General features: G+C 37.5%; 3 protein-coding genes across 8 annotated transcripts; 1 reads left to right on the top strand and 2 right to left on the bottom strand.

Moving 5' to 3' along the window:
• Positions 1-2,132: 2,132 nt before the first annotated feature.
• On the bottom strand, positions 2,133-6,359 carry LOC125189140 (ankyrin repeat family protein). 3 transcript variants are annotated; one of them, XM_048086375.2, is made up of 5 exons: positions 5,873-6,357; positions 5,056-5,761; positions 3,854-3,890; positions 3,647-3,780; positions 2,133-2,619 (listed from the first exon to the last, which is right to left on the bottom strand). In XM_048086375.2, the coding sequence occupies exons 1-5, from the start codon at positions 6,306-6,308 to the stop codon at positions 2,220-2,222; spliced, it is 1,713 nt and encodes a 570-aa protein (XP_047942332.1). In that variant the 5' UTR covers positions 6,309-6,357; the 3' UTR covers positions 2,133-2,219. The 3 variants fall into 3 exon arrangements, with proteins under 3 accessions (XP_047942332.1, XP_088915583.1, XP_088915584.1); XM_089059457.1 differs by lacking the exon at positions 3,854-3,890 and having other exon boundaries at positions 2,478-2,619; positions 5,873-6,359; XM_089059458.1 differs by lacking the exons at positions 2,133-2,619; positions 3,647-3,780 and having other exon boundaries at positions 3,787-5,761; positions 5,873-6,359.
• Positions 6,360-6,411: 52 nt separating this feature from the next.
• LOC125188508 (protein ENHANCED DOWNY MILDEW 2-like) lies at positions 6,412-13,495 on the top strand. 4 transcript variants are annotated; one of them, XM_089059455.1, is made up of 19 exons: positions 6,412-6,574; positions 6,662-7,094; positions 7,169-7,265; positions 7,375-7,428; positions 7,523-7,665; positions 8,047-8,143; positions 8,290-8,388; positions 8,485-8,732; positions 8,821-8,910; positions 9,015-9,440; positions 9,537-9,684; positions 10,064-10,165; positions 11,294-11,386; positions 11,575-11,616; positions 12,071-12,181; positions 12,587-12,658; positions 12,754-12,872; positions 12,940-13,003; positions 13,089-13,495. In XM_089059455.1, exons 2-19 carry the CDS (start codon positions 6,664-6,666, stop codon positions 13,398-13,400), a joined length of 2,748 nt encoding a protein of 915 aa, XP_088915581.1. In that variant the 5' UTR covers positions 6,412-6,574; positions 6,662-6,663; the 3' UTR covers positions 13,401-13,495. The 4 variants fall into 4 exon arrangements, with proteins under 4 accessions (XP_088915581.1, XP_047941334.1, XP_047941336.1 ...); XM_048085377.2 differs by having other exon boundaries at positions 6,659-7,094; XM_048085379.2 differs by lacking the exon at positions 8,821-8,910 and having other exon boundaries at positions 6,659-7,094.
• A 77-nt stretch (positions 13,496-13,572) lies between these two features.
• Positions 13,573-16,282, bottom strand: LOC125188509 (Ypt/Rab-GAP domain of gyp1p superfamily protein). Its single transcript, XM_048085380.2, has 7 exons — positions 15,599-16,282; positions 14,693-14,809; positions 14,428-14,606; positions 14,258-14,351; positions 14,103-14,180; positions 13,919-14,020; positions 13,573-13,840 (listed from the first exon to the last, which is right to left on the bottom strand). The coding sequence occupies exons 1-7, from the start codon at positions 16,073-16,075 to the stop codon at positions 13,703-13,705; spliced, it is 1,185 nt and encodes a 394-aa protein (XP_047941337.1). The 5' UTR covers positions 16,076-16,282; the 3' UTR covers positions 13,573-13,702.
• Between the last annotated feature and the right edge of the window lie 1,068 nt (positions 16,283-17,350).

Genomic DNA, 17,350 nt, shown 5'->3' with positions numbered 1-17,350 from the left:
ACCGTGTTGACATTTTTAATACACCGCATTGATGAGTTAGCAAGTTAACAAAGTTATCAATTGATCACGTATTTATTAAGGATATAGGAGTGGAGTATTAGTATTACTTAGTTTTTATGAAACAAATCTATATATATTTTAAATATTCTCTCTTATTATGTTTAAAAAATAAGTAAAAATATATCCGTGTTCTCTCGGAATAAATAATAGGTGAGATGGTTGACTAAGTCCTTGAATTAACGTTTATGCTTTTTTGTTGGTGGGAATAATTTGTTTTAACTTATCTAGCACCAAGGGGAAAACGTGTTTCTCAGTATAACGGCGGATAGATAATCCAATTTCGAAAATTTACCCATGGAATAACGTTTCCAAAGCCTCAAGTAGTGGTCAATTATCACGAGTAACGAGAAATTTATGGCCTTTTTAATATTCTAAATAAATCCAAAGGCAGCTAGCTGCCTTTGGCCGTTTCTCAGAAAAACGACGGAGAGATAATCCAATTTCGAGAATGCCCAACTGTTACCCATTTAATACGATTTCCAAAGCCTCCTGTAGTGGTCAATTATCACGAGTGACGAGAAAGTTATGGCATTTTTAATATTCTAAATAAATCGAAAGGCAGTTGCCTTTGGCCGTTTCTCAGAAAAACGACGGAGAGATAATCCAATTTCGAGAAATGCCCAACTGTTACCCATGGAATACGGTTTCCAAAGCCTAAAGTAGTGGTCAATTATCACGAGTAACGAGAAAGTTATGGCTTTTTTATTATTCTAAATAAATCAAAAGGCAGCTGCCTTTGGCCATTTCTCAGAAAAACGACGGAGAGATAATCCAATTTCGAGAATGCCCAACTGTTACCCTTGGAAAACGGTTTCCTGAGCCTCCTGTAGTGGTCAAGTATCACGAGTAACGAGAAAGTTATGGCCTTTTTAATATTCTAAATAAATCCAAAGCCAGCTGCCTTTGGCCGTTTCTCAGAAAAACGGCGGAGAGATAATCCAATTTCGAGAATGTCCAACCGTTACCCATGGAATATGGTTTCCAAAGCCTCCTGTAGTGGTCAATTATCACGAGTAACGAGAAAGTTATGGCCTTTTTAATATTTTAAATAAATCCAAAGGTAGCCTTTGGCCGTTTCTCAGAAAAACGACGGAGAGATAATCCAATTTCGAGAATGCCCAACTGTTACCCATGGAACACGGTTTCCAAAGCCTCCTGTAGTGGTCAAGTATCACGAGTAACGAGAAAGTTATGGCCTTTTTAATATTCTAAATAAATCCAAAGGCAGCTGCCTTTGGCCGTTTCTCAGTAAAACGGCGGAGAGTTAATCCAATTTCGAGAATGCCCAACTGTGTTTTCTATCCTTAGAAAATGCGGTCGTGACAGCTATAGCTTCCATCAGTCAAACTTTTAAATTGAATTATCACTAATGCAATTATAAGTAATTGGCGGTTACAATATCATGAATGAATTCAAGGATCCAAGGGCTGAGATTAAGAAGGAAATAGAACACTTAGGGTGCAAAGGAGTCTAACGCACCCATGTATGTATATATAGATAAAATGTAATCTATGTGGTAACATAGGAAGAATTTCAAAGAACAAATTAATTTGGTAATGAAATAATCTTCCAAGTAATTAAACCTTCGATTCAATTGACCGAAGATTAAACCTCCTACCCAAAGAAAACTCAAGAATGGGGAGTCCCTTATCAAATTCTATATTTTCTAATTTCAATTCAAGTTTTTCCATGGCAACAAATTTCACAAAAAGGCCAAAAATAAACTTTTAAACCTTATCAAATTTGCTAGAGACATATGGTGGTATTTTTCGAGTTCAGAAATCTAAAATATGCGAACCTCATCTTTATTGGACGGATGGAGTATAATAACCCCTTTGTCCCAATTTTTGATATCCAACTTTAGGAATCCCGGTTGAAATATTCTATGATTGGCAATAAACCTCACATTCCATTAACTTTTTTCCATTCACATTTTATTATAAAACTAATACTACTACTATATAAAAGTAGAACTCACATTCCACTATCACTTTTTTTACCAACTTTCTTTTACATTTTTTAAAATATTTGCTGAACTCAAATGGGACTCCTAAAGTGGGATGGAGGGAGTATTAGACAATTTTATGTTGTATTTCCTTTTCATAGTAAAATCATTAATATTCGTATGAATCCATTGGAATGAATAAAAGCACAAGAATCTATCTTTCAAGCACCTCGGACTTGATGACAACAGAGGAGGAGGACAGAGTCTCTGGAGAAGAGTCAACATTATCTTCATGTTCGACTGATTTCTCCTGCTTTGCCACAAGCATGAGCATATCAAGGCGCTTGTCAAAAAGCAATGCACTTTCATCTCTTTTGTCTAGCTCAGCACCTTCAGCCTCAAGCCATTTCTCACGCAAATCATCAAGGATATTTCCTTCTACTACATTTACCTCAGCTCCCGGTGCACTTGGAGCTGTTGTCCGAAGTGAAGAATCTCCGGATGGAGGCGGCAGAGTCAAAAGCATTGCCCGAAACTCACGAGTTTCAGCAAAAGTTTCAAAGTTGAGCGCTATAGCATCTAAGCAGTATTCACGTATCTTTAAGACACCGTACCTTGAAATGTAACAAAAATCGATTCAGCAAAATACAAAAACAGAGAAGATTCAACCACAAATTAAAAGGAGTGCCAACTTTTGTTATATACCAAATTACCAATATTTGATTATCTATAATGAGCAACCAAAACTATATGCTCTAGTTTTTACAGGAAAGTACAGGACAAAATGAAGTGCAACAGCCAGTAACAGCAGTACTAAGTGACATGCCAAAATTAATATCACGAACCAAGTTTGAGATTAATCATATCAAGATCGATGACAACTACCAAACAAGGATCAGCTATACTGGATTAAGCAGGGTCAGGCTTTTACTGAGTTATGACATATGTGTTTCAATATCATAAACCCTAGTTTAGTTTGACGATCAATATATGTTGCCATTCCCTCAAGTGTGGTAGCACAAAAGGTCATGTTATTCTAGTGAGCTATGACTACTTTTCATGTTGTGTTATACTTTCAAAAGAGACACAACAAGATGGCAACGGCAAGCAACATTTCTTCAGCTCATCTTGTGGAACAATGAAAGGACAACAGATGTAGCACTAAACAAAGTTTGCTTAGATATTTAGTGAGTTGGAACAAGGTCAATCAATGCAGTGTGATTTTCTCCCATAGGGACTCATGGCTACAGTAAGATGTGTGCTTCCATAATGATTAAACACTCTCCTTACAAGCTTGATTCCTCACTGGGAACCTACATATTAGATAAACTGATAAACATTAATGATGAATTCCACCAAAGAAGACTGTGTCCAACTCCAACCTTATTCGTGTTCAAGTGGCAATACAGACTATCATTGAGGATTCAATGTATTAACTTGTCAGTTCAGTTAGAATGGAATTGTATTGCTTACGGAATATTACACCCTTCACCCCAAAGTTGTTATCAATGTGCTATTATCTACCAAATTTTTTTTTTAAAACAAGAACAAGAAGAAACTTCCAATTTTCACATATGAACACGATAGTATCTTTTAGAAGACAAAACAGAAGGTGAAAATTAGAGAATTAGTGAGTCATACATGTCAGCTAATAGCAACCAATGACATAATTCTGCAGGGGAAACCATCTCCAACTGAGGCAGAAGAGCGTCTGCAACTGGCCGTTTAAGAGGAAATAACAAATATCTTGAAGCAGCATCAAACATTTCTTCTGCCTGCAAAATTTTGAAGATTTAATAGGATGGTGAAAATATATTGTGCAGTTCACAGAACAAAGATGAAGCGCACCTGGTCAGGGTTTATCTCTACTAGACCATCAGTATACCTGTATTGACAAATATGTTTAATAGTATAGAAGCCTAAGTAGAATTGTTGGGACCAACTGGACCTTTCAAGAAGTTAACTTGTATAGTATGGGTAAAACGTGATATTACAAATCAGAGAGTTTATTACCAAAAAGGAGCCGGCAACACAAAAGAGGTCTTTGTGCTGGTGTTGATTGGTTGGTAGAAATAATATCTAATTGGATAATAATTTCTACATTAAGTATGAACTAGTAAAATGAAGTCACTGAAGCCTCAAATTGACCTAACTTCTCTCGTTATAGATACAAATGCCTAACAAAATTGATAATCCAATAACAATGAATATACATGTACCCAATACTTAAAACCATTATCTGCCTAGAACTCACCACATATATCCAGGTAAGAAATAAACAAAAAAGACAGCATATATTAAGCATGTGGATCAAATTTGGAACTTGTGTATGTTGAGTTGTGCTTCTGATAGGATCTAATGGGATAGATATGGGCACTGCACTGGGAAGCAAGGCTCAGTGATGAAAGAGATTCAAGCAAATACGGTGAAAGTATTTGTTTGGTATATGCAAGTGAGATATAGAGATGACTATGTATGGATGCTATAGTATCTTGATTCGAATAATTTCAGATAGGAAAGTTTCTACTCCCTCTATCCCTTAAAAATAAGAACTATTTCTATTTTAGTCCATCCCTTAAAATTATGCACTTTCTATTTTAGGAATTTTTTTTCTAGGTGAGCCTCATTCTCCACTAACATCACTTTAATCACTTTTTCTTTCTATCTCTTTCTTACTTTACCAATTGTGCATTAAAAGTCACGCCCCTTTAAAAGTTCTACGGTGGGAGTAATATTAAAAGCTTAAATACTGAAGTTGAATAAGACGAAAGAATATGCATCAAAGAAGAAAAATCCTTCCCTGCAACCCCTCCCTATTTGAACTTGCATATCTTTTTCCACCGGACACACATGTAACACTTAACACGAATCTTATGATCCTTGATAGGAAGTTCAAAAATCCAATGAAGGTGATTGATTATGTGTGGTTCACCTAGCAATTACACAGTCACGGATCCTTGATGAAATGCTTAATACACAGGTTCAGGTCTAGCTTCTCTCACAGTTGATATAAAATTGGGAGTGCAGAGAATGGAGGGAAGAATACTTACATATACTCAATCATTTTCTGGAAAGTCTCTGCGTTTAGGTCATGTTCATCAAGACAAGGAAGAGACTGCTGTGGTAAAGGGTCAGTGCCTTGAATGAAATCTTTTATTCGGGATAATCTGGCCTTAAAGTATTCTGATCGTGAAGCTAAGATAACTCGATGGCATCGGAATATCTTATCCTCAACTCTCACACAAACATCTGCAAGGTCCTCCGTATCAATGCCTTGTCCTCTGGGTGAATTGGCAAGAGAGATTTGGAGGATTCGATTTAATGCAGCAGGGAGACGATCTTCTTCAGGAAGCGAAATGCCCTGCAAGATGAACCTCTTCTGAGAGTCTTGTATTTGTGTAAGAGCTTTGTAGTCTGCATGTTTTTGATGATGCATTTCTTTCTCAAGAAGAGTCTGTAGAGAGTGGCACTTGCAAACTTTGCAAATCCTAACAAGATCTTCCATGTCATCAACAGCAACCTCTAGTCTATCAGAATAGAAGAAGTGGACAAGGCTAAAAAGAGAGGGATAAGAAAGCTTCTCCCGTGAAAATCGAACTTCATTTCTTTGTTTCCAGTCGGTCTGAAATTTTTTATTGAAGAAGGGCGATCGGGCAGCCAAGATGAGCCTGTGAGCTTCAAGAGGTCTTCCTTGCACGTAGAATACAATATCGGGGGGGCAGTAGGAGGAACTGGACTCGCCTTGTGATGAATGACCTGGTGAATATGTGTAGTAGTATTAGGATTGATTGAATCAATTCTTAACTATGTTATCGGGTGAATTTGGCATGGAACAGGATTAATTGAATCAGGGTTTAGGATAGAGACCTGGTAGAAGAGAAGTGAAATTGAAGTGAAAGTGATTGGCTTGGCAGGAGAAGAAAGTGTCTCTGAGCGCGGCCTGTAGAGGTTGGAGAGGCGGCGGGCGGGCCTCAAAGGACTTGAGCAACTTGCGCACTTTGAGATTGAGGGCGGCGTAGTGGCAGCGGTCGCCGTCGAAGGTGTGCTCGGAGCAGATGGCTCCGCTCTCGAGGAGCATCCGGGCGGCATCGAGATGGCCGGCGAGGCAAGCGTAGTAGAGGGCGACGGAATCCCATTGGTCGCGGGCGTTGACGTTGACGCCTGACTCCAACAGATAGCGGAGGCGCCCCACGTCGCCGGCGCGGGAGGCCTCGAAAATGTCGCCGTAAGGAACCTTCTTCAGCGGCAGTGAGGAGTGGAAGTCCGCCGCCTCTAAATCTATATCGTCTAACTCCGACAACATCACTCACTCTATTTGCTTTGCGACTCTCACAATAGTAGCTAATACAAATAAATAAATAAATATAAAGTACTCACTTTATCCTACCTAACCACACCGGCACCAACCCTACATACATACATATAGTACTTGTACTACTATCTCTCTCTCTCACTCTCACCACTCTACACAACACACGCCTCGCGCCGGATCAATTCCAGTGGCGATTTCGAGAAACATATTTTTGTTTTTCACCGATAACCTCATCTCCTGCTACAACTGCATTTGAGGTTTTCTACATTTGCTTTTAACATTCTAGAGAGAAAATCTCTTGGTTCCTGCTCACTTACTTTTTTAATGCATTTTCAATTCAGCAGTTATGGCATTATCGGATGAAGAAGGCGAGATTGTTCCAGATTGCGCCACTAATTATCTTTTGGTTGACAGCAAAGAAAATCTCATTTCATTTTCAAGTCTACCTCTTATATGGAACGACAACGACAGTGGCCAAAGGGGGGTGACACTACCAACTGAATCTACATTTCTAAAGGGAGCGGTTGATGAAGGTTGTGGACGAATATATACCAGGGTTACTGCCTGGAAGTTTATACTATCATGTGCCATTCCCGAAATTTATGTGCTGCGCGATTCCAACTATGAGAGATGGATTAAGCTCCAAAAACCAAATAGGGGTTATGAATCCATTGCGAGAACTGCCCTCATTACAGTTCACTGTCTCCACTTTATGAAGAAGAGCTCCAAGGAGATATCCGTGGAAGACTTATGGAAACATCTCGGGAAGACCTTCAGGTAGCCACTCTTTACTATAGGTTTACATTTTTTTATTCTCAGTTTACCTGCATTTGATTTTTTTCTCATTCTAGTTCGTATGAGGATCCACCTTCTGCAAATGATCTTGCCGACCACTTGCAATTGATCAAAGAGGCTGCTCTAAGGGACAAAGATATTGCAAAGACTAAGGTTTGTGTTCTTACTGCTGTATTAGTTTATAATATTCTTAAGCTCCATTTCAGTGGTTGGTCTATCTTGTATATCTTTATGTATTTTTTCATAATGGCGAATGAAACAGAATTTGCATGCCTTTCTTTCTCAAATACCTGAAAAGAGGAAAGCTTACTGTCAGGTCCAAGCCCATTCCCTAAATCTCCTTACCTGTTTTAAAAACTTCTTTCATGTCTACCTTTTGCTAATTTCGTACAAAATTGCTCTGTTTACAGGATAATAAGACAAGGAAGAAACCAAAGTTTATAGTTCATGATGATGAAGACATTTATGCCCATAATTATTCAAGTGATGAAGACCATGATGATTTGTTTGATAATGTCTGTGCATACTGTGATGATGGTGGCAATGTATTGGGGTACTATTCAATTTTGTTAGATAAAAATTCCTCTATCAGTGATATGAGATTCACATCTCCTTCTACTAAATTTGGGGAATGCCAGCTTCAATAAGCATCACAATACAATAACTTGTTAGAACCAAAAGCCAGTTCAAAGTGGTTGTCATTTCTGCAGCTATAGACCCTAGAGTATTCGTCTTTTTCTTTTACAAATTTAAGAAAGTGGTCTTCGTGTAATAAATTGTACTATCAAATTCTTTGACGGCCAATATGAAAACTATAAAAGCATTTCAATAGTTCTTAAGTCCATATTGCACAAAGATGAATTAGTATGCCACTATGACTTTTGTTTTTTTTGCTGAAATTGCCTTGTGATGTGACTGCTTTACTCCTACTCAGCTGTGAAGGAAGGTGCATACGATCATTTCATGCAACTATAGAATCGGGTGCTGATTCTAAATGTGAATCTCTTTGTTATAGCAGTGAGCAAGTCCAGGTAAGTTCCTCATTTTCTTCTTTCCTCTGTCGTATATCTTTTTCATGCTGCACATGCAGAAAATGTTGGTTTTCTTGAAATGGATGCTGTAGTTCTAGTTCCAGCTCTATTTATCACGGATCTGAAAGGAGAGGTTTTTTGAGCAGGCAATTGATACTTTTCTCTGCAAGAATTGCAAACATCAACGTCATCAATGTTATATTTGTGGGAGGCTGGGAAATTCTGATAGATCTTCTGGGGCTGAGGTGCAACTTGTTGCCTGTTTAGAGACAATTTACACTCTTGCATTCCATATCTACAGAGTGTTGCTAATATAAATGTCGTCTATCTTATCTTATAAGGTCTTCCCTTGTGTCTCGGCAACATGTGGGCATTTCTATCATCCAGACTGTTTATCAGAGCTGCTCTTCCCCAGAAATGACTATCAAGCTCAAGTATTTAAAAATAAAATAAAAGCTGGAGATTCATTCACATGCCCTGCTCATAAATGTAATGTTTGTAAGCTAGGAGAAGATAAAAAGTTACCTGAGATGCAATTCGCAATATGCAGACGCTGTCCAAAGGCATACCACCGTAAATGCTTGCCAAGGTTGCCCATAAGTTGTAGTTACTTATGTTCGTTTGGGTGCTAATTTGTTGAGATATGTCTGAGATCTTAACTGTTAATAAATTTTCAGTTCTATATTGTTTCATCGAGATGATGCCAATAATATCCCTCAAAGGGCTTGGACAGGTCTTTTGAACAATCGAATCTTGATATATTGCAGGCATAAATCTTTCATTTCCTTCATGATTTACTCAATTGCCCTGAATTTTTGCAAATCATATATATATATATATATATATATATATCTAAATATATTCTATTCAGGGATCATAAAATCTGGCGTAAAATTCTCACTCCGCGAAGGGATCATTTGCTATTCCCAGATGATGATGATGGAAAAATAGGGCAACATTCTACAAGGAGTAAGGCATTTGGAAGTCTACTAGATGAAGATAAAGTAGAAAAAAATTCCAAAGGAACATCTGGTGATATTTTGAGTGGTGATCCTATAAATAAAAATAGGATAAATCAACCTGGAATTGTTTCAAAACAGAACTTGAGTTCAAGCAGGATAAATGTTGGTCATCCTGGATGCAGAAATCTGGAGCAGCCTTCCACGATCAAGAACAACCAGATATGTGGTAAGCGGATGTCAATATCAAGTATGACAAGAATTCCTGAAAAGGATGCAGCTGAAAATCCCCCGACTGGAACTGCTGCAACTTTGAGAACTGCAGAAATGAAAAACCGGTGATGACCTGTATATTTGGCTATTAGCCGATGTATTTGTTCTTGATGTTTGTCTCTGTAGAGTATTTTTTGCTTGAATGTCTCTTCCATTTGCAGGATACACAAATTAATGGAAGATTCTGTTTCTTCCTTTAACAAGGAAGAATTTCTTGCAGACCAAAGGAGGAAATGTTCGCATGATTCCTCCACATATTTCCAAGTTAATAAGACAATAACCTTGGGAAAGATAGAGCTCTCGGTGCAGGTTTATTTTAATTCTCTCCTAATTGGGCCCAGTAGTTGTCATAATGCATTTAGGCGAAGCATACAGCTAGCGTTTATGTCTGATGTCACTCCTCAAATTTAATCCCATAACTGTTTTGCACTTTCTTTCGGTGATGAACGAATTTGATATGAGGCACCTATCTTCACAGTATTCTTATGCAAAGTTATTTGGCGAATTTCTGGTAATTGCTAAGGTATTCTCAGCTGCAACATGGAAAAGGTTTCTCAATGGAAGTTTATATATTTTGAGATAGTGGAAATGCCCTTTTCTTCATATCCTATTTGTGGATATTCCATATTCGTCTTAGGAATCTGCTGGATCTAACTTTTTTTCCTTTAACTTGTTTATTGGTTTCTAGGCTATCCGTGGAGCTCTACAGAAATTACATGAAGGAGGTACTGTTAAGGATGCAATGGATGTTTGCGAGCCTGCTATTCTTACTCAGATAATCAAATGGAAGGTCTATACCGTTATGACATAACTAGTAATAAAAGCTGTCCAGCATTATGTTACACCCTACCAAGGAGATTAAGATTAGAGCAGGTCGTGATGCATTTCTACAGGGTTGCGGGTTTCTTTAGCAGTTTCTATTTGTGGTGCACAATCTGATATGGAGTCAAAGGCTGGAAGAGAATAACTTTGATATAAGAACTGGATTGGATATAAATTGAAACTAAATACCAAGGTTTGCAAGTATTCGACAAAATGACTGAGAGACTGGAACAATCTCCTGGAATGTAGGTAGTGGTAGATATTGTGTGCTCCTCAAGTTGCATATACTCCTAGAAAGAAAGAGCTAAGTAAGAGAAAAAGGAAGGAAGAGATGAAGAAACATGAAACTTCATTAACTCCAAAAGGGTTATGTCTTCTGCCCTTATAATGAGTAGAGCAGCCCCTGAGAAATGAATGTTGCTCCTTTGCAGATTGTTCTATGAACAAAAGTTAGAGGCTATAGAGTAACATGTTTTATGCTATACGAGCTGATCTCCAAATCCTATTCTTGAACCTTAATTCATACAATTATCTTTGTCGAGTTGGGTCTCTCTCTTGGGCCACTTGTAGGATGACCCTTTTTTTTCACATTTTCTTCACTTAACAATTTTTTGTCACCCAGGAGTAGGGGCGGAGCCAGGAAATAGTCTTAAGGGGGGCAAAAATATATATAGAAAAGTTTGGAAAATTTGAGAAGGGGCATTTAGTAAATAAAAGGTGTATATGTTTATAGGAGTGAAAGTATAGATGTATATATGTATGTGGGGAAATTTGAGGGGGGCATATGCCCCACCTACCTATACATTGGCTCCGCCCTTCGACCAATTTTGATTTTCCATCCTTAAAACACATTCAGATAGATGGCATTGTTTTGTATGTAAAGCTACTCATGGGTGTTTTTAAATGAACTCAAAGATATTGGGTCAGATATATTTTGAGATTTTCCTTAAAATATTGTTAGATAATATATTCACTTGCCATATGTTTAAGTGCAATGTAAATTATATGCATCTTGTTTTCTGGTTGTTTTATATGACATTCTCAACCTGGAACTTAGGCTTATAAGTTATTGCTATCTTTGGTATATGTTTTCCAGAAGAAGCTAGCTGTCTATCTTGCTCCATTTATCCATGGTGTGCGTTATACCTCTTTCGGTCGGCACTTCACGAATGTAGACAAGCTAAAGCAGGTGAGGATAGATTTATGGTTCCTTAAAAAATTAAATAAAAATATTTCTCCTTCTCGAGTAGAAAGTTCCACCAGAGAAAGAGCGGAAAAGGAAAATTCCTTTTCAACGTAAGACTTTATTTTGTTGCCGGTGTACCCTTGTAATTTATTTATCATAGGTTGCATGTAATCATTAGGTCATATATGCAGGTTGTAAATCGGCTGCGTTGGTATGTTCAAGATGGTGATATGGTAAGAACAGTTTATGGCCTCATCAATTGTATGATACAATTCTAAGACTGTGCTATATACTTCAGAAATATGCTTTTGTCACTATAATATGTTCAATGAAACCAAATTGATTAATTTAATTACCAACTGTACTAAAATTGCATGTACCAGTTAGAAGATCTCATCATGCTCTTATGTTCGGAGTTACTTCTGTATATCATAAAATTTATGTTTGTACTCTGTAGAGTTTAGAGTCTTATATATAGTTGAATACAAGCAATCGTTGTATTCATTGAGGCATAAGTTTGGGATTATTCTTTTCAATTGCTCACCGGATGGTTGAGAGATTGAAATGTGATGTTTAGTCAGTGGGTCTTAATAGAATGTAAGACCTCACAAGTCATGTAATTGTTCTGATAGAGAATATCTAACATCTTGGTAATATGTTCGGGATTAAACCTAATATCAAATACAGATTGTCGATTTCAGCTGTGGATCAAATGATTTTAGCTGCTTTATGAAGGAAGAACTCGATAGCATGGGGAAAAGGTGCTACTTCAAAAATTATGATATCATACAGACGAGGGTAGGCATTCTGATGGGTCTATATTGACTTCAGCAACAAGCAACTAAAGTTATAACACGTTTTTTTGTTTCTTTTACTTTGTGCATTGCATGCGTGAGATATGTATAGTAACATGAATTGACATAGCTGATAATCAGTACGAATTCCATTTTGAGGTGTGCACCACACCATATGAATTATTATCATTGCTATAAGGAAAAGTACCAGAATGTAAAATATACGATTGAGTTTCATAATCTGTTCAATCATATTTTTTGGCGTTTTAAGTGATGACCATCTGTCTTGGCTGGACAAATTTGTGTCAGGGTTCTGTTTAGGGTCTAACCATCTTGCTCTCATATGTACTTTTATCTTTATTTACTGATTCACCCTGCAATCTGACCATGTTACAAATCTTGTTCCTAGAATGACTTCAATTTCGAGAAAAAGGATTGGATGACTGTTGGTGCGGAAGAATTATCTGAAGGGTCTAAACTGGTAACAGGCATTTTTGAAGTGGCAAAATCTGTGTTGAAGAACATTCCTGTGTTGTTGCTTTAGTTTGACTCGTAGCATTGCTGGTCTTTTGCTAGATCATTGGCCTAAATCCTCCTTTCGGAGTCCAAGCATCCCTTGCAAACCAATTCATAAACAAAGCTCTAACTTTCAGGCCAAAGCTTCTCATTCTCATAGTTCCTAAAGAGACTGAAAGGCAAGAATTGATAACAAGTCACATCTTCTCATTTTTCTGCCTTCTTATAATTTGTTGGCTGTCACAGATTGGACAGGAAAAATAGTCGATACGACCTTATTTGGGAAGATGACAAAATCCTATCTGGCAAGGTATGCATTGATTCAGAAATGAAAAACTTGAATCTAAAATTGACAAGTCAGGAACTCTAATGCGTGTGTCTTGATATTCTGCCAGTCATTTTACCTTCCTGGATCAGTAGATGTGCATGACCAGCAAATAGAACAATGGAACTTGGACACACCGCCTTTATACTTGTGGAGTCGACCAGATTGGACTGGCAGGCATAAACAAGTAGCTGTGGAGTGCAGCCACTTGATCGAGAATCAAGAGATGGAATTGTCAGGAGGAATTAGAGCAAGTTCAGTTTCTAACTATTTGATGGAAGAAAATCAGGATTGCTATGGTGATTTCTCCAGTATTGCGGCTGCATACAATGATATAAACAACATATTAGAAGAACTTCCTGAACCATCAGATGAATTTTAAACTTGTCCTGCACTATTTTCATCCTACATATGTAGGAGGTGACCTGTCGACTGTCGTATAGCACAATCCTTTATTCTGAAAATTGTGTTGCATCTTATATACTCGTAAACCTCTCACATAGTAGCACAAACTGGAATAGGAGTAGAAGATGATAGATCGATTAACACCAAGCTACCAAATAAAGAATAGTGAATAGACAATAGAACAAGTTATTTAGGAGCTCTCTTAACAAGGAGGGTATGGATGCATAATTTACAATTACAACAATAGTTGTCTTGTGATACAGCCCACCAAGTCCAAGATCACGATTTCTCATCATCGTTTAGGGAATTTAATCGTCTTATTCTTTGATCAAGCGCTGCCATCACTGCTGGCTCCTGCTTTTTTCTCTGCTTTGATATGTTTGTGGTTATCATGAACCCTATCTTCTCAAACGCAACCTACAAAGGTCGTTTTGGCACATGAGTCCGGATCAAGAAAATCAGTCACAGAGAGATAAGTTAAACTGAGTCAGTTACCGTCAACAATTCATCAGGATCGAAAAGGTAGTGAGTACTTCTCTGTATTACATTGATCACATCACCTACATGATGTGTCACCAGCAACTCTTCTTCATTCATCTGTTTTTTCATCACAAGACACAAGTTCAATCTTCCCCGTGTTTGCATATTCAGAAATTCAACCCAACTATATAAACTTCACCTTAAAAATTGCCAAGGCTACACTGAACAAAACCTTTGCTCCCTCGTAGAAAAGAACATCCCACACGCGCAATGTTGTCTGAATGGAAAAAATGTTATTAATGGAACAGCCACTTCAATCCAGCAATGTAGAAGAGCAAATAAAAGGACTTTCACCTCCGAAGGCAAGCTCTTAGAAAATAAGCATAAAAACCACTCTGTGCAAACAAGAGAAACATCAAACTCCAAAGCTCCCAGATGAGCAGCTATCCTGCATCAATTTCTATCTTCTTTCAGTAAATCACAATATCTTAGCTACAGATCAAACAAAAAGAAAATGGGAGAACCTGGGGCACTTTTTGGTCAGGAGATCTTTAAAAACTCTCTGCTCGACATGGCAACCAGATAAATTAGTTGTGTAACAATCGCTAACCAACACGTTTTCTAAGAGAACAGCAAGCATCCAGAAAGCTTCTTCTTCAGTTTTCATCACAACCAACAGTAGTGCTGCAACATAATTTAAACCCTGCAGCACAATATATAAAACAAAAATATTACTAAAAATTTAAGAAGGAACTTATATTAAGCTCTTAGTATGGTGCAAAATATCACCTGACAATAACCAACATCAGAATCTCGGAAAGAATACCCAACAAGAACGCGTCTTAGAGAAGCATGCCCTTCTGGGGTGTCCAACCATGGATGACCAGGGAATGTTCGAGGAAGATCCTGTACTAGAATACAATGGTCAGACACGCGACTTTCACCCTTTTTCTACTGCAACTACAATCTATGGTGCATACAAAAGTTAGGAAACCAAAGTCAAATATCTGAATGATTATCCATAAAAACTATGTCTTGGTTGTGCAAAGCCTATTGGTATTAGCCTATTGCCCTTATAATGCTATGCACTACTCCTCCCATAAGTAGAGGTGGACATAAACTTAATAATCAATTGTGATTGCAAAAGGTCAAGTTATAAGTAAAGCAATAGCAATGCACAAAATGAAAGGCAAAATGAAAGGCCACATTCAGACACACCGCACACGACTATAATTTTCACCCTTTTTCTACTGCAACCACAATCTATAGTGCTGCCTACATATGTCAAACAAAATTTAGGAAATCAAACTCAAATATCTGAGTGATTATCCATAAAAACTCTGCCTTGGTTGCTACTAGCCTATTGCCCTTATAATGGTATGCACTACTCCGCCCATAACTAGAGGTGCTGACATAAACTTAATAATCAATTGTGATTGCAAAAGGTCAAATTATATATAAAAACATCGATTCAATCTATTCTATCCAAACAATCAAATATCTGAGTGATTATCCATAAAAACTGTGTCTTGGTTGTGCAAAGCCTATTGCTACTAGCCTATTGCCCTTATAACTAGAGGTGCTGACATAAATAAACCTAATAATCAATTGTGATTGCAAAAGGTCAAATTATATATAAAAACATCGATTCAATTCAATCAATTCTATCCAAAAAGAAAGGGAAAGGCCACATACATGATCAATCTGCTTGGTTGCAGGGGTAACCTTATGCTCAACAGCGGAGATCAAATCATTGTAATAGCTATCCGGCACCGTGGACTTCTTCTTAGCAGCACCAGAGAGGGAAAACCAGACCTTAGGCCTCAAATTAGGGGGGATGCCCTTCCTGATAAGCTTCTTGAGAGTGATGGCATTAACCAAAGTAGAGAACTTTAGGGAAGACTTAAGAAGAGTGGAAGGAACAAAGCTCTCAAGATACCAATTGGCACCCTTGTCGGCCTCCAAAGCCCACCACACCTTCCCCTGCTGCCTCACTTTCTCTCTCACCTCATTCAACACATTCACATCATCCACATTTCCTTCCACGGTGAATTCATACAGATCTTGGAATTTCACCATCATGTTTGCCCTTCTCGAGTGGATGCTCGGCCTCAATACGGGTATCTCAGCTTCATACTCTCTCTTGCCCTCGACTCTGCTGCCTCCGTACATCGTCTTCAGATCAATTCAAACGAAAAACGATCGGAAACGGTCAAGCCCTTTTCTGGTAGTTTCAAAATCAGAGACCGATTAAAAAAACATCGTTACGCCACACCCACGTTGAATGGAGTCTTAAAAATCTAGAGAGAGAAACCATGAAGAGTCGTGGTGTGGAGATTTGTTTCTATTTCTTTGAAATACTCTACTGCATTTGAATAATTCCATTTTTTGCTACTATTTATTTTTCATTAATTAAAGATTAAAGGAAGAATGCAGGCCAGGCAGCAATACCGAAATTATATGCAACAAAGTTCAAAGCCACATTAGCCCGTTAAGTAGGGTTGGAAAATTGGATATGATTAAATATGTAATCCAAAAGTAGAGGATCTTTGTTTATGTGTATTTACGACATTAAGTTTAGTGTCACGAGTACGTCCAATTTGAGGTGCCCACGGTTCCAAAATCGCCGATTTCGGTTCTAAACTAACGGTTTTTTGATGATTTTTTTACGGTTTTCATGGTTTTGAATCGGCAGTTTTTGACAGCTCTGACTCAGTTTCACGGTTTTTCAGCGGCTTTTTCACGGTTTCCATTTAGAACCGGCGGTTCGGTCGCAGTTTCGGTTCAAAAATTTTGGAACCTGGATCGAACCACGATTCTAAAATTCACGGTTTCAGTTCAGAACCGTAATCGGCGGTTACGATTTCGCGGTTAACTATCGATTCGATAAACCTTGGGCAGGTAGGTCTACATTCAATCCCTAATAACTTGTTCTTTTTGTTGTCAAATATTATTATTACGATGTAATCGGTGTTGGAACCGAAAATTTAAAAAATTGGTATTGAAACTAAAAAAATAATGATATTATATTATTTTACATGTAATGTTTTAATAATATTTATGAATGGGCAAATAATATTTATTGATAGAAACTCCATTAAGTTATATTTTTATAGTAGGAGTAATATTACTCGCTCCATCTCCTAAAATAGAAACTATTTTCTTTTTAGTCCATTATCTAAAAATATAAATTTTTTATTTGAGGAAATTTATTTATCTCTAATGAGTCGAGACCCATTTTCCACTAACACACTTTCATTTCTATCTCTCTCTTACTTTACCAATTTTAAACCCGTGTCATTTCAAAATTTTCTATTTTTAGGGGATAGAGAAAGTATATGGGATATTGGTACATAAAATCATGAACTTTACTCATGTTTTGGTATTTTCCATGAACTTTAAAATTGGTCTAAAAAATCACAAACTTTATATTTTGTTTGTTATTTC

The sequence above is a fragment of the Salvia hispanica genome, chromosome 5 (genome assembly GCF_029641045.1).
Source record: "Salvia hispanica isolate PSC_SH4W2 chromosome 5, Shi_PSC_v1, whole genome shotgun sequence".
Taxonomy (NCBI): Eukaryota; Viridiplantae; Streptophyta; class Magnoliopsida; order Lamiales; family Lamiaceae; genus Salvia; species Salvia hispanica.
Note: the sequence above shows the minus strand (reverse complement) of the source record. Positions and strands in the feature narration are given on the sequence as shown.

What these genes read in the sequence shown, in the direction of transcription:
- LOC125188508 (XM_089059455.1), top strand. Translation starts at nt 6,664, where the DNA reads ATGGCATTATCGGATGAAGAAGGCGAGATTGTTCCAGATTGCGCCACT. An exon ending in CATCTCGGGAAGACCTTCAG is followed by an intron (nt 7,095 to 7,168) that starts GTAGCCACTCTT and finishes TTCTCATTCTAG; the next exon opens with TTCGTATGAGGATCCACCTT. An exon ending in ATAGCAGTGAGCAAGTCCAG is followed by an intron (nt 8,144 to 8,289) that starts GTAAGTTCCTCA and finishes TTTTTTGAGCAG; the next exon opens with GCAATTGATACTTTTCTCTG.
- LOC125188509 (XM_048085380.2), bottom strand. Translation starts at nt 16,075, where the DNA reads ATGTACGGAGGCAGCAGAGTCGAGGGCAAGAGAGAGTATGAAGCTGAG. An exon ending in CTAAGAGCTTGCCTTCGGAG is followed by an intron (nt 14,181 to 14,257) that starts GTGAAAGTCCTT and finishes TTTTCCATTCAG; the next exon opens with ACAACATTGCGCGTGTGGGA. An exon ending in ATCCTGATGAATTGTTGACG is followed by an intron (nt 13,841 to 13,918) that starts GTAACTGACTCA and finishes CGACCTTTGTAG; the next exon opens with GTTGCGTTTGAGAAGATAGG.
- LOC125189140 (XM_048086375.2), bottom strand. Translation starts at nt 6,308, where the DNA reads ATGTTGTCGGAGTTAGACGATATAGATTTAGAGGCGGCGGACTTCCAC. An exon ending in TAGAGATAAACCCTGACCAG is followed by an intron (nt 3,781 to 3,853) that starts GTGCGCTTCATC and finishes AAAATTTTGCAG; the next exon opens with GCAGAAGAAATGTTTGATGC. An exon ending in TGGTTGCTATTAGCTGACAT is followed by an intron (nt 2,620 to 3,646) that starts GTATGACTCACT and finishes TTACATTTCAAG; the next exon opens with GTACGGTGTCTTAAAGATAC.